At 41.1% G+C, this 14,371-nt stretch overlaps 1 protein-coding gene across 1 annotated transcript in view; it reads right to left on the reverse strand.

Moving 5' to 3' along the window:
• The window catches only part of hydin (HYDIN axonemal central pair apparatus protein), an 81,213-nt gene that overhangs the window by 53,255 nt on the left and 13,587 nt on the right, over positions 1 to 14,371 (reverse strand). The window contains exons 7-13 of the mRNA XM_071524128.1: positions 11,103 to 11,304; positions 10,583 to 10,769; positions 8,940 to 9,039; positions 4,495 to 4,613; positions 3,681 to 3,904; positions 2,468 to 2,535; positions 633 to 874 (exon numbers count right to left, since the gene is read on the reverse strand). Of these exons, the coding sequence (XP_071380229.1) occupies positions 633 to 874; positions 2,468 to 2,535; positions 3,681 to 3,904; positions 4,495 to 4,613; positions 8,940 to 9,039; positions 10,583 to 10,769; positions 11,103 to 11,304 (1,142 nt within the window). The remainder of the gene's footprint in view (positions 1 to 632; positions 875 to 2,467; positions 2,536 to 3,680; positions 3,905 to 4,494; positions 4,614 to 8,939; positions 9,040 to 10,582; positions 10,770 to 11,102; positions 11,305 to 14,371) is intronic.

Genomic DNA, 14,371 nt, shown 5'->3' on the forward strand with positions numbered 1-14,371 from the left:
TAGTGTTGTCATGGAAGTGAACACTGGTGCAGTGACTGTTGAAATGTGATTCCTTCGCTTCAAAATCAACATGAGACCTTTGAAATCCCTCCAGAGGGATGGTGCCAAACAACTATTGTCTAATGAATGCAGTACAGAACAATTTTATCAGTCCTCTTGAGGCAATTAGTTCAAGGGCTGGTAGAGCGCCAAAACTGAAAGTAAGGTGAGCATTGCAACCAACATTTTACCACCAAGGATTTACCCTTTATTCGGTCGACTGTTGTGAAGCTGACTATGGTGAAGTGTAGGCTCTAGTTAGTTAGAGATAGGAGAATTTGTCAGGCAGTGGGTTCCTACAGCAACATTTAGAGGCAAATGTTTGAATTCTGAGGACTTCAATACCTAGAAATCATGTAACAAGACATCAGAAAACTGCACATTCCTTGGAACTAAATTTCTTCTTCTTCTTCTTAGTGGCTGGTTGGGGCTGAGGTGGTGAAGAGCTTCATCCATCATTACAGTAATGAGTAGGTTCAGCCACGAGTCCACGAGCTCACAAGCTGCTGTTTAGGAGCAATTTTTGTATTTCGCTCCTACAAAACGTAGGAGTGATTTATCTTATCTTACCTCCACTGTATTTGTGGTTTTACCTCAATGGTGGCGTCTGACATGGCGCGCACGGTGCCCGAGGCGGGGCTGAGGGTGAACTCCACAGGCCGCGCCTGAGGATCTCTAGCAGCGCTGCCTTGCCACTGGCTCCTGGAGAGCTCGGACACCTGTTTAGCACTGGTCACACTGGGAGACCCCAACCCGTCCCCCAGGACGCGCAGGGCAAATGTCATAGGCACCAGGGAAGTATTAAAGAGGGTGCAGGTCAATGTTTGGGGGAAGCCTGGAGAGAGAGAGAGGGTGAGAGGGTAGGAAAAAGAGAGGAAGATAAAGGAAAGGAGAAGAACAGGAAGAGGAACAAGAAACTGGAGAGAGTGCGAACGGAAGACATCATCGCTGCGAATTGTCCAAATCCAGCCCAAGCATTAAGTGAGATGTATATATTTAAAATGCAAACTAGTAAACTACATTAACATAAACGGTGCAATGTTGTGATTATGAAGGGTTATTCTACATAGAAGATGCTTTAGTGGCTGCGTAGCTGAAATTCCTTTATAGGGCATGTGCCTTGGCCACCTCAGCCACCAGACAAACTGAGCAAAGAACCACTCATTGAAAGCTTAATACAGCATATTAGTTCTGGTGACAGGGCATTTTTGCCATCCATAACACGAAACGGCAGACCCAAGTAAGCTGCAAGTTTTGGAACAACAAAACATTGTTTGATGATTTGGCTCCATGCTCCTATTACTTTGGATGTGAGTTACACTTTTCCCACAAGGTTTAATAGGAAAATCAGTACAGAAATAAAAACTGCTTATATCATTCATGCCGATCTTAAACCTCTATAGCAGGAGCATGATGATTCAAAGTTGGTCTGCTAAATCAGAAGTGTGGAATGCATATATTCAAACCATGCACTCCACCCTGCCTCAGAAAAAAGCCTGAAAATGAGTATAGAATGAAATCCTAAATCCAGTGTTCCTACAATTTTTCTGTGAATGAATGTAGAGAAAAGACTGGTTCAGAGAGAAATATTCTGACAGTGGCTGGGCAGTATCTGGTAACTAGATAATATCACTCTATTTATTATTCTTTATAACAATATCACAACATGTGAAATGAAGGTGGGTCTATAACTACATAAAATGTGTAGTCATGTATATCAGGACAGAGCAAGAGTTTTTGTCTTTTCTAAACTTCTCAACAATTGCAAATAATCAATTCTTCTTATCCAGACTTTCCAGACCTGTGTAGGAACACTATAAATCTGCCCAAACACTTTTAGAACTTGAGAATAAAACTGAATCTGAGTCTGCACTTTCACCAAGTTCCGTTGTCCAAATACTTACAGAACTTTCAGAAGTAATCCGGTCATAAAGCAGTATTATTATGTTTGCACACATTCTCTATTCCTGTCCCCAGACCCTGTAGCCCAACCCCTCCCTTGTGCACAGTGAGATTCTGAGCTGGAACATTTCAATTTCCATTAAAATAATACATCAATACAATTATTTTTCTCAAAACCATTATGCAAACATATCCAGAATTTCAGTGTGAAAACTCCAGCCTTAGTCGTGGCTTATGCATTTCTGGAAATCAGTCTATGTGGAAAACAACGTTGTCTATTTTGTCTTTCATGTCATCAGACCTTATTGTCAGGGCAAACAGGGGCCACTATAAAAGGCTTCTTAAAGCTAGTCTGAGCAGCATTATGAATTAATTTTGAGTGAAAGTTCACAACTTTTAGACTAATTTTCTAATTTATCAGCCTCATTTACCAAAAGTATTCAAATACCCATACAGTACATTAAGCAAAGGTCTTGGTTTGAGCATCAGTGTTGTTTACTTGGCCAGGAAAAATCTTAAAACTCACCAAAGGCCACATCTCCAAAATTGAGCTCTGAAACATTGAAGTTGAAAGTGGGGCCAATGACACAACCCCTGAAAACAGAAGACAAAAACATGAGCCATCAGAATGCTTGCAAAACACTGACATGTTATGAGAGTTATCAAACAGTAGGTTTATATAATAACTGAGCGTAGGGGAAAGTGATAGACTACTTGGGGTTTTGAGTAGTAACACAGTCTGACAGTTATAATGGTGAGTTTTTTTCTTTACTTGGCTAAATGTAATAGGGGATTTCACAAACGTATTCTACTGTTGCACTTATTGGAAGTTGCTCCAGATGAGAGCATCAGCAAAATGTCTAAATTATAATTGCAATTGTTCTTTCTGTGGTAAAAACTATGATGGTGAGGGGTTGCTATAGTAACTCATATAACCTGAAGGGATTGCCAGATGATTGATCACTATAACTAACTTTCTCAAACTTTGTTCTACCTGCAACCCCGAATGAGAAATTCAGCTGTTTAATGACCCAGGATAATTTAAACATAGTCTTGTCACCCACAAGAAACAAGTCTGCAACACCAATTTTGAGTCCCAGCTCATGGTTTAAGAAACACTGCCCTAGGAACTAAATTTATTTAGCAGTCAAGGGGAGGCGCAATGGTGACTAAAGGCAGGTTCACACCAAGCATGTTTGGAGCAATTTATTCAAACTCTGGGGTGTTTTATGGGTATATAGAGACGGATGTTGACATCTGATCACCAGCAATTCCTCATGCTTGGAAAGATCTAGAATATCAAAATGAACTCAGGGCAAACCACATGCTGGGCTGATGCACATATTCAATTATTTCTTCATATTATCTTTAATGTTATAAACACCAGAGAAGGTAAATTGCGGCAAAGAGTCTATCATGCTTAGCTAAAGTTACAGGAACTGGAATCAGATTTGTTTGGACTCCTTCCCCTCGCCGTCAAAATCTCTACCCTCACGGGATGGCAGGTTAACAAAACTCTGTCCAATGAACAAGCTACTTGTGAGTCCATCTGACTTTTGTTTACAGGCCCTGGTTCACTTGTAATTGGGCAGTGTGAACCTAAACAAACCGAATACAAAAATGCAAAAAAGTAAGCTTTTCCACTATGGTTCAGTCCAAAGAAAACAAACCGTAGGTGTGATCACACCCTAAGAAAGCTGAAAGTGTTACCTGACAGTTATTATGATAAGTAACTTCACCTGAAGGTCAAGGTGAGTGGCTCAGGCTGTCCTGTGACGTTGAGCAGCAAGTCCTCAGAGAAAGTTCCCAGAATGCAGCTGTGGAAGGTGACCTCCAGGACCTGGCAGGCCCCAGGGGGAACAACACCCTCCTCAGGGCTGAAGGAGAAACAGCGGCCAAAGGTGCTGTTGGGGCTGGACAGCCTGAAGGGGGCATCAATCAGCCCTCTGTTGGACACCAGCACCTGGTGCAGTAATAAGGACCAAGTAATGCAGCAAAATCATCTTTCATATGATAATATACATCGTCCACTTGAATTGACATGAACAACAAACTTCTTTGGTCATATTTTAACCCAAAACACATAAGCACTGACAACATTATGGATATACAGTGATGCTCTTAGAATTACGCAAACATTTTAGCAAGACTGAGTCAGCAACATTGATGTGCTTCTCTGGCCCTTTTATTTGTCGACAACTGTATATTAGTTCTTAGCATACCTGTTCTAAGAAATTCAGTAAATAACGATCAAATGTTTGTTGTTAAGCCCCATTTTTGATTTCTTATGGCTGATGCAAGTAAGAGACTCACAAGGAAGTACAGAAACTCTATAAATTGATTGCAAATTGTTATATTTTTTAAGTGTTTTTATGGCATTTATACTTTTTTTGGTAGTGTTTAGCAAAGTGAATGGAAAGACTGAAAAAGTAGGGATGGCATGCAACACACACAGGCTGTACACTGGACTGATACCCACAGCATTAGTAAACACAGAACATATTAACTTTTTCTGAAGGGACACTGCTGTCTATCTGGCTTTCTCTTTCTTACCTCATAACAATTTTTGTCACCGATGAACACGTTTTGCATGTCCATCAGGTTATAGTTGAACTGGAGTTTGGGTCCCATGCCCTCCCCCTTGATTGTCAGAGGTAAACGAGACTCACAGCCTAAATGCAGACACAGAGACAGAGAAAGATTGAAAGACACAGAAACAGACACAGTCAGAGACAGAGATCCAGTGAGACATGGAGGCTGAGAAAAGTTTCTGTAAGAAAATAGGAGGTATAACATCAAACGTATGCATGAACACACAATATGCAAACAATTCTCATGTGTGTTAATGAGGACTAAAGATAAAATATTTCAACTTAGTTTCCACATTTTCCAAGGTATACTGTATACTTAAAGCTGCAGTAGGTAAGATTTTATGTAAAAAAAAAACTGTTTTGTCCATGGAAATCACAAAATGGGACCGCAACAGACGAGAGCGTACAGTCCCACCTAACTGAAAAGCTGCAGATTTGCCCTATTTGCCCAAAATTATTTCAGGTGTCCACTTTGGTCGCTGGTGGGAAATCTAAAACAGTAACAGATGAATCAAATGTTAGGAGCAAAACCCCAAACTGTCACCTAAACAGCAATGTACCTACCTGACATTGAATATCATTTGGGTAAATTGGGCAAATCATCTTGCCTAGTGCAGCTTTTAAGGTTTGCCTCACATCTCATTCAATGGGGTCTTAAAGGGAGACATGGAAAGAGGATGTAGCATTTCAAAAACTAATGCTTGAAAAACATTTTTATCTAAAATTTAGATAAATACATATTTGGGAAAAATAAAGGCATACTACTGGTTAGTTTTGTCTTAAATGTTTCTTGTTTCTAGATTCAAGGGGAAGGAAAAAGCAGGAGTGAAAGGCCCAGATCAGGGATTTCCTCCTACTCCTCCAAACAACATTGCACACATACACAAACACTCACACTCACACTCACACACACTCACACAAATGCACTGTTGTTCCTGCAACACCAACATCAACAACACCAGCAACACCACGTATATATTTTGTTAATATTTTGATATTTTTTTGTATTTTGTATATATTCCATTAATATGTTGGTATTTTTGTATTTTGCTATATTTTTGTTAGTATTTTGCTTATATTTTGTAAATTTTTCTTTGCTTATCGTGTCGCCTTATCTGCTGAGCTGACCTGACTCTCGTCCAGTACTACTAAAACGAAAACTTGAACTTGATTATTTTTTTATTATTGTCTGAAATTCAAAATGCTTTCTAAATTCCCTCTGCGATATTACTGAAGGAGATATGAGGTTTATCCTTCAATGTTGCTTACTAAGCTTGTGAAGGTTTTTGCAACATGAGGAATCAGGGTGAAACTCCTGAGTCAAGTAGCCCCGGCTGTCTTTGACCTGGGTTGGTCAGGTCATCACCTGCCTCAGAAAACATGGAAATGAATGTAAATCTGGCCTCCGGCTCAGAAGACACACATGGAGGCCACATGCAAATTTGCCAACAACCTTTTTCTACCACTGGGGATGAGATGGATATATCAGTGCCCTATGACTACATTGTCTTTAATATGAAAATGAGATCGAGTAACAATATACTACCGCCTTGAGTAGTTCAGTGGGTAGAGCATAGGATCAACACAGCCAAGGTTAGGGGTTCAATTCCCACTGCGGCAACACATGCAAAAATGTCAAAAATGTATGCACAGTAGTGCTGCAAGCGGCTCTGGATAAATCCATCAAATGGCATATATTATATACTGAGGGAACTGAAATGATTTCAGAGTCCTAGTTGAGAGCAGCAGTTCTCCTCTGACAATAAAGCAACAGACAGACACAATTTGCTACCCAGACTTGTTTATCTAACCTTTGTCTGCACAGGTGCACAACCCAGGAGAATCTGTTTTATGAGAGAGCCCAAGGTATAGATCTGGACTGTCTATGTAAAGGGTTAAAATGTAATTATAGCTCATAGTATATAAAGGGTTAAAAAGACAAAGATAAAACAGTTCATGGAGTATAAAGTTAAAAATTTGATATGCGTTATTAAAATGTGAATTTAAAAAGATTAAGATTTATAAGAAGATAAATAGACTTTGAAAATTTAGGGATATGTTAAATAGATTATTTAAAAATAATAGATAAAAAATAGACACCCCTTAATTTTTGGGGTTTTAGGCTAAGAAAATATAATTTCATTGTACATTCTGTCATCTATCTCGAGCGTAACTCATTAGGTCACTAGGGGGCGCGCGGCACTTGGGAGGTAAACAAAACCATTGAGACGCACCACCACAGAATAAATCCTGCGGTCAAGCTTAACACGAGCTCCTGATGTGTGTCTCTTGTTTCCTAACTACAGGTGGGTTAATATTCCTCCAAAATGTAAAAGCACAACCTAGTTTGAAAGCTAAGCATGTTGTTTAGGTCATGAGTGTATCAGTTTCGGTCAGAGTAATAATAGTAGAATTTGTTTTGTGCATATGTGTAATCGAGAACATTAAAGAGTAACTAAACCCCACCTAAATCTGTGGTGAAGCCTGACACCTAATGGTGAAAAGTAGGGTACTGCACTGGTCATCTGCTATTGGCTGGTCTCTGTGCCCTGTCACCCTCTATAGAGTACAACAGGTGGTGACATCACCTGGCACAAAGACCAGCCAATAGGAGAAGGCCAGTGCAGTATCCTACTTTTCACCATTAGGTGTCAGGCTTCACCAAAGATTTGGGTTTGGGGTTTAGTTACTCTACTTTTAGCTACATGCTAATGTGCTAAGCTAGCAAACCTATTGAGTTTATGATAGAGTGAGTTTACAGTCAACACGATTTGGTTGCTCAAAAGCCATTCACATGAGTTGTGATTTCTGATGTGTAATGAGGGAATTGTTAAGGGTTTATTGAGTCATTCCAAGGCGTTATGGATAGTGTATTTATGGCACTAGATTCGATGGCAATGTCGAGCGTGGAAACACGATGGCGAAAACATGGCGTCTTTCCTGTGTCTAAAAAGTGAGCGTATTGAGAATGTTTCATGACGTCTTCACTCTGTTACTGAAAAGGAGCATTCCATAATGTTTTTGTGTGTTTTCTACTGATGGATGCATTAAGCTAAGTTGAACTTGTTGAGTGTAAAGGAAATTGAAAGAAGAACTAACAGGATTATTGCACTTTTTGTATTCTTGTTTTAGTCTATTATGTGATATTGAATGTAAAGTTGAACTAAACCAAAGAAAGTGGTTGAGGAATATTGATAGTGTCACAACTAAAATGAAAGGACTAAATACATACTTTCAAGGGCCGAATTGAACAAGAGAGTTTATACTGTTTAAGCACTTTGTGTATTATTTTGATATTTTGTGTTAAAGGGATATTTCAAACAATGTAACAGAAGAAATATAGACATTCATTTTTGATACAATGTTTATCCTGATATTGAATGTATTTTCCTGAGTATATGCTATTGCATAGTAATGTAAAGAGTGACAAGTTATACCTTATTTGGTTTTGTACTGTGTCATAGAGCATTTGAGTTACACATCTCTGGAGTCAAAGTCATTAGTCAAGGTCAATGTCATAAGTTTAAAGTCATAGTCAAGAGTTTGATATGATATAAAAGAAATGTTCTTGTGTGCATAATAATTATACAGAATAAATCCTGTGGTCAAGCTTAACACAAGCTCCTGATGTGTGTCTCTTGTTTCCTAACTACAGGGAATTGTAGGATTTATTCTCAAACACAGACTCTCCTGGCCACCACTAGGTCACGGGGGCAACATCTACTCAGAGTGGTGAAAAGAATCAATTCCAAGGCCAGGTTAAAGAACAACCAAAGGAAAAAGTTGTCCCCTGGTACTCAGTGGGCTTGTCGGTTCAAGAAACAAGAAGTACTTTGTCTTTTTGTTCAGTGTTGATATGAGACTTTCTTTGGCCCTTAACCTAACCTGAATTCAAAATTAAACTGTACCGTAACCTTTGTCCAGACCATATCCTAAATCTGACATTAACCCAAACTTGATCCTCACTCTAACATTTAACTGTACAGTATATACGAATTCTCTCAGACCCTTCCTCCTGAATACTGGCACCCAGTCATCAGTGCAGCTGTCAGCTCTGACTTGTGCTGGTACAGGGGACCCAGAGTCGCCATAGTTTACCTACACAAGAACCTTGGAACAAGTGTGCTTTGAATGAATCTAAAAACTTAGCATCCCCCCACACACCACAACACTTCCTTAATCATAACTGACCGTGCTCTGATTTATATCCCGACGGGCGCCCCTACTTAATCTAATGTGATGTTTTGATTCCAACATCAAAGCAGTGGAAGAAAGAGAGAGTACAAACACCCCATTTGAACTAGAAGTAGTGTGCTTGTCCCATGTCAGGGAATGGGAATGGGGATGGGAAGTTGTTTACATATGTGAAACCTGACTGAACATTGTGTCTTCCAGCTTGGCACTGACCTGTGACATCACAGTATACGGTTTGCTGGTAGAGTTTGGCCTCCTCAGGCTTGAAGACAATGTTGAACTGTGCTGTGGTGTTGGGCCATATTTCACCCTCCTGGACCATGGAAAGACAGGAAGGAAGAGGGAAACATTACTTTCAACAGTAGATATTACGCACACAAGTGTGTGTGCACGCATGCATATATCCACACACAAAAAACACACTAGATGGGGTTTTAGGACCAACGAATACTGTTTTCCTGCTGTTTTCTCTACATTGAGGTTGTAGTATGTATATTGTTTGTAGCCTACTAGTGTGAACGGACGACAGGGCAAGTATTCTGGATGCAGATCCAAATGACAAGCTTAAAAAAAAAAGCGTGAAGGAGTCAATTGGAGTTAACTGATCATTAGGGTCAAGATCGTTTCAGTCAAGTAGTTTTTTTTAATTGGTTTTTTTTTTTCACATTATCTATGTTGTTTCCTGACAAATTACAAAGCACATCTCTGACATCACAAAAAAACAATCACACAAAATGGATTTGTATTCGATAAATGCAGGGTATAAAATGTTCTTTTCTGCACGACTGCATTCATTTGAGAGTGGAAAATAATGTAGAGTTTGTTGTTATAAACCTGACATATTTGTTGATAAATTCAATAATTTTCTTGACGATAAAATCCTGTGTTCTTTAGTCGGCCACGTCTCTACACACGCACACACACACACACACACACACACACACACACACACACACATACCTACACAGCACTTCACGTTAACTTTCCCTTTTCTTTTCTCTCAACCCCCCATTAGCTCTCCCTAATACCCCACGTTGCGCTACAAATAGAAAGGAGGAGCTATTCATTAGCACACAAGTCAGGACAGACAGTGTTGAAATGACCAGTGACTCTCCAATGTCCTACACTCTCTCTACAGCTCTGTATGTGAGTGCATGCGCGCGTGTGTGTGTGCGTGCATGCAGGCACGCTGTGTGCTGACTGCTGATCATTTCTCTCAAATGTCCTCTCAAAGTTTGTGTTTTGACCGTTTGGCCTACAGACTGTTTGCTCTCTCTTTCTCTCTCTCTCTTGCCCTCCCTTCCTCCCTCTCTCTCTTCTATCTGTCTCCTCTCTCCCTCTGTCCAGGGAACGTGGCTGAGCTGAGCAGATCAGACATTGGCAGAAAAGGCGGACAGTGGTGTCAGCACAGGTCAGGCTACCTTAGGGCCCCTGGGCAGCCCATGACCCGCCTGTCTGTGAGGAGTCAAACTTTTGGGGACGACAGAACTACGTCTTCACTCTTTGTGACAGATCTAATCTCAGATCTGATCTTTTCGGGAGAAACCACAATGGAATCTCATGTTTTTCCTGTTAAGACAGCCACGAGGCAGCATAGGTGGCATAGCCAGTAGGGAGACCTGTCCCTCAACCGGAGGACCCGGTTTCAATCATCCGCCCTGCTGAAGTGTCCTTGAACAAGCCACTGAAGCCCTACCAGCTCCAAGGATGCTGTTTTATAGCTGACCCTGCACACTGAAACTCCCTGTGGAGGAGTGAGTAAGCAAAAGATGAATTTGCCCCCCCCTCTCAAAAGATACCAGGAGAGTAGGAGAGAGAATAGAGAGACAGAGAAAGACACACACACACAAACACACCGCTGGCTCAACAGTGATGCAGCTGTGTGAGAGGGCGAGGAGGCGTTCCTCTGCAGCCAGGCGTCGGCGCTCCTGTAAGGTTCTGGACAGCAGCGGAAGGCGATGGATCGCTGTGGGGTCGGATTCACACTCAAACAGCAACCGCTCCTTTTCCTCCTCCTCCTCCTGCTGGAGCCCGAAGCTCTCTCTAGGGGGAGGGAGGGAGGGAGGGAGGGAAGGAGAAAGAGAACAACAAAGTGAGAAGAGAAATGAAGAGGGTCAGAGAGACAAAGAGACAGAGACGGGAACAAGGAGTTGCCAACAGACAGAAAGTGACGGACACCTGAGCTATTTCTGGCAACAAATGCTTCGGTACAAAGATACACAGCAGAGCAGGGATTCTAATAGTGTAACTCTAGTTGCTCGGCCCTGGTAGCTGAGCCTATAGTGCCCCTCTCTGTCTGGAACTCCTGAAAAATCAAATCAAAATCACATTCCTGTATTGTTTGTGTTTAAGCATTTTGTGCGCTTGCATGTGTACCTCAGTGAATACAGGTCCTCCTCCTGCTGGCTGGGCCAGATTTTCCAACAGTAGTGGAAAGGGATTTCACTCCTGTTGGCGAGGGACACAGTGTGTGTGTTGGACAGGGAAATGTAAGTCTTCTTCAGCAGGACAGACTTGGGCTCCAGACACACGCTCAGTTCCTCACAAGCCCCGTACAAGTCGATGTACACGTCCTCACCTGAGGAGAACACATGCAAAAACTGTGGACACGCATGCAGGAACACAGACACCCAGACAGAGACTAGGCCAGTGGTTTTCAAGCTATAGGTCATGACCTATTGGTGGGTCCCAAGAGGGGATGACATTTTCTATCAATGTTTGGAATAAAAAAAATAATATACACTGTATGGACAAATGCAAGAAAAATACAGTAGGTAGCTAAATAATGATGTTTTGAAGTCTCATTTTAAAACACACAAAAAAATTGACGTACATAGGAGGAATGGAAGGATGAAGGTATAGAAAGAGGGAAAGTGGGAGACTAAAGAGGGAACTGACTGATAAAAGAAGACAGGTTGAAAACAGGAAAGATGGGATGGTTGAAGAGCTTCATTTCAAAACAGCCTGAACATTAAAAACAGGGATGAATATTTTTTTATGCTAAATAAACATTTACATCTGATCCTCTGAACATTACTTTAGGACTCAAAGTAGTAGCCAAGTGCCAAAGACAAACATTGTAAACATAGACAACAGCCAATTTAAAAATACCCTTATGACATAATGCATTAACCTAGAAAACGAATGAATGTAATGAATTAACCAATGTAAAACTAGTTGATGTGGCAAATATATTTACAACATCATAACATCTTTGTAAATCAAAGACACACACACACACACGCACACACACCACTCAAACTAAACCTACGCCCATGTGTGTCCATGTCCTACCAAACAATTATATAAGTATCCAAACAATATGAGTGGTTTCACTAATCTTGTACAGTGCAAATATGACCATGAATGTGACTGCTGTTGACAATGGGCCTTGATAGAGTTTATTTTAGATAATCACTCTTCTCTCCCCTCGTTTGTCACCTCTCAGCTCCTCTAATTACATTAATGAATGGGGAGTGGGTAGGTGGGAAGAGGGGCATTATTGACTTCTCTGTGTGCAATTTACTTCTTTCACTGCACAAAATGTTTGATGACTCACTTCTCATTGTGGGTCCCCCTAATTCAGACTATCCAAAAATTATACACGTCGGCATAGTAGGGGTGTGACTGTGCATGATAATAAAAGTGTTAGAAGCTCTGTCAGAAGTATTTCTTGAGAGTTTTTCCTTTCTCCTTGCCTCGTGTTTGAAAAAATACATACATCAAGAGGACTAGGTTCATAGTTGCCTTTTTATCCCGTATTTAACCAGGCAAGCTGACTTTGAAGAAATTCTTAATTACAGCAATACCCTTGGGGAGTAGTTGCAGGGAGAGGGACAGCCACACAGCGACACACACACCCAGCCCAGAGCTCCACAGCACAAACAGAATTCTGGCCACTGAGCCCCCGCCGCTCCTCTGGGAGTCTCTGGCCTAATGTGGTCAGGGAGTAGAGGAGAAACACACAATGGAGTCAAGGACACGCTCTGTAGAGTGCTGGTTTTGAAAGACTGGATCAGCATCAAAAAGAGGGTCGTGGAGAGATTATAATGGCCCTCAAAATCCTGGAGAACTTGGCATCTAAAGCGACTGACTCCATTATGCTGCCAAAGCCTTTATGAGCAATGTTAAGTATGAAATAAATATGATATTTTATATTAGCCAGCACAGCACAACATATATTTTGAAAATGTGGGTCTCTGGAGAAAAAGTTTCAAAACCACTAGCCATGAGAGAGAGAAAGTCCTAAGGGGTTAAAAGGACAACTAATGAGTCTCTATGGTAGCAACAAGGTGACACCATCACAGCACGCCTGCCTCCAACAGCGGGAGAAAGAGCAACAATAAACCAGCAACAAAAATAAGATGCAAAGCCAGGTTTTGTATAAAGCCACCAGCAGGGCAAGGCCCTATGTAAATTTAGTGAGTGTTTGTTTACATTCAAATCAGAAGGACTGGAGCTTAGCCTGTCAGGCTCCCTGAGATTTTTTTTATTCCCCAGCCACTATGCTACAAAGCCATACCTGCAGATGTTGAATTCAAGTAAGGATGATTTTCCAACACAATAAGCCCCCACCCAACACACACACACCGATAGCTCATTATAGCAGCCTACCGGGCTAATCAAAGGACTATTATGTCTTTTTGTGGCTGAGATGGTCTTATTCTTGTTTGGATATCACAGAATGCTAATTTCTATGGTGAATATTGGCTTATCTGGACTCTGAATGTGTTTCTGTGGCTCATACTTTGTAGCATATGATGTGTTTTTCTGGAAATAAAAAGACAGATGCCTCAATAAAACGAACAGAACGACAAACTGAGAATAAAGTGAAATGGAGGATTCCCTCATTTTTAGGCAGTCCAGTAGCTCAATGAATCCAATAGGAAACTTTATACAGTAGATCAAATCATGGTGATTATTCTGCTTTTCAAAGCTTGTCTCTAGCCTGTACTGTCATGGAGACAGATGGTCGGTCTGGACAGCATTGATCTGGCTGTAGAATGGTAGCTGAAAACCTGCTATAGGCCAAGGATTAGAAAGATGAGTCCAGTCTTACAGGGAAAAAACAGTGGACTGAAATGAGCTTGGTGCATTCATGTGAATGTGATGTGAATTCACCAATGTTTCAATAAAAAAAAAACAAATTCAGCAAGGACAATAGCTGATCCGAGGTTAGACACTATTGTTTTGGTGCTATAAGATTTGTCTCACACACAAACACACACACTCACACCTAGTCCAGGATTGCACTCCTTATGGACTGGTTCCCACGGTGACACCAACAACACTTGGTGCAGATATTCAACACACAACTGGAATGATGACAGAGAGACAATACGCAAGAGAGAGCAAAACCAACTGGACCAGTTTTTGTCCCTAGCTTTGTTTGTGTCAGCCCATTAACTTTAAATACGGGCTAAACTGAACGTGAACAGCAGCAGAGTGCAGCGCATGCACAATTACAACTGAGCTGACACTCTTATCCAAAGTGACTCAAAATGAGTGAGCAGGTAGGGTTCAGTGGTTTGCAAAAGGACACACAACATTGGCTGCTACAGGGATTGAGCATGGTCCCCTCTGCTTACAGAAGAGTCTCCCTAACAGCTATGCCTCCCTGTCGCACTCTGGATAAAGAAAAACTA

The sequence above is a fragment of the Centroberyx affinis genome, unplaced genomic scaffold, assembly GCF_046629955.1.
Source record: "Centroberyx affinis isolate AG114_WGS23_722 - 3 ecotype Tasmania unplaced genomic scaffold, CSIRO-AGI_Caff_v1 ptg000103l_1, whole genome shotgun sequence".
NCBI classification, from domain to species: Eukaryota; Metazoa; Chordata; class Actinopteri; order Beryciformes; family Berycidae; genus Centroberyx; species Centroberyx affinis.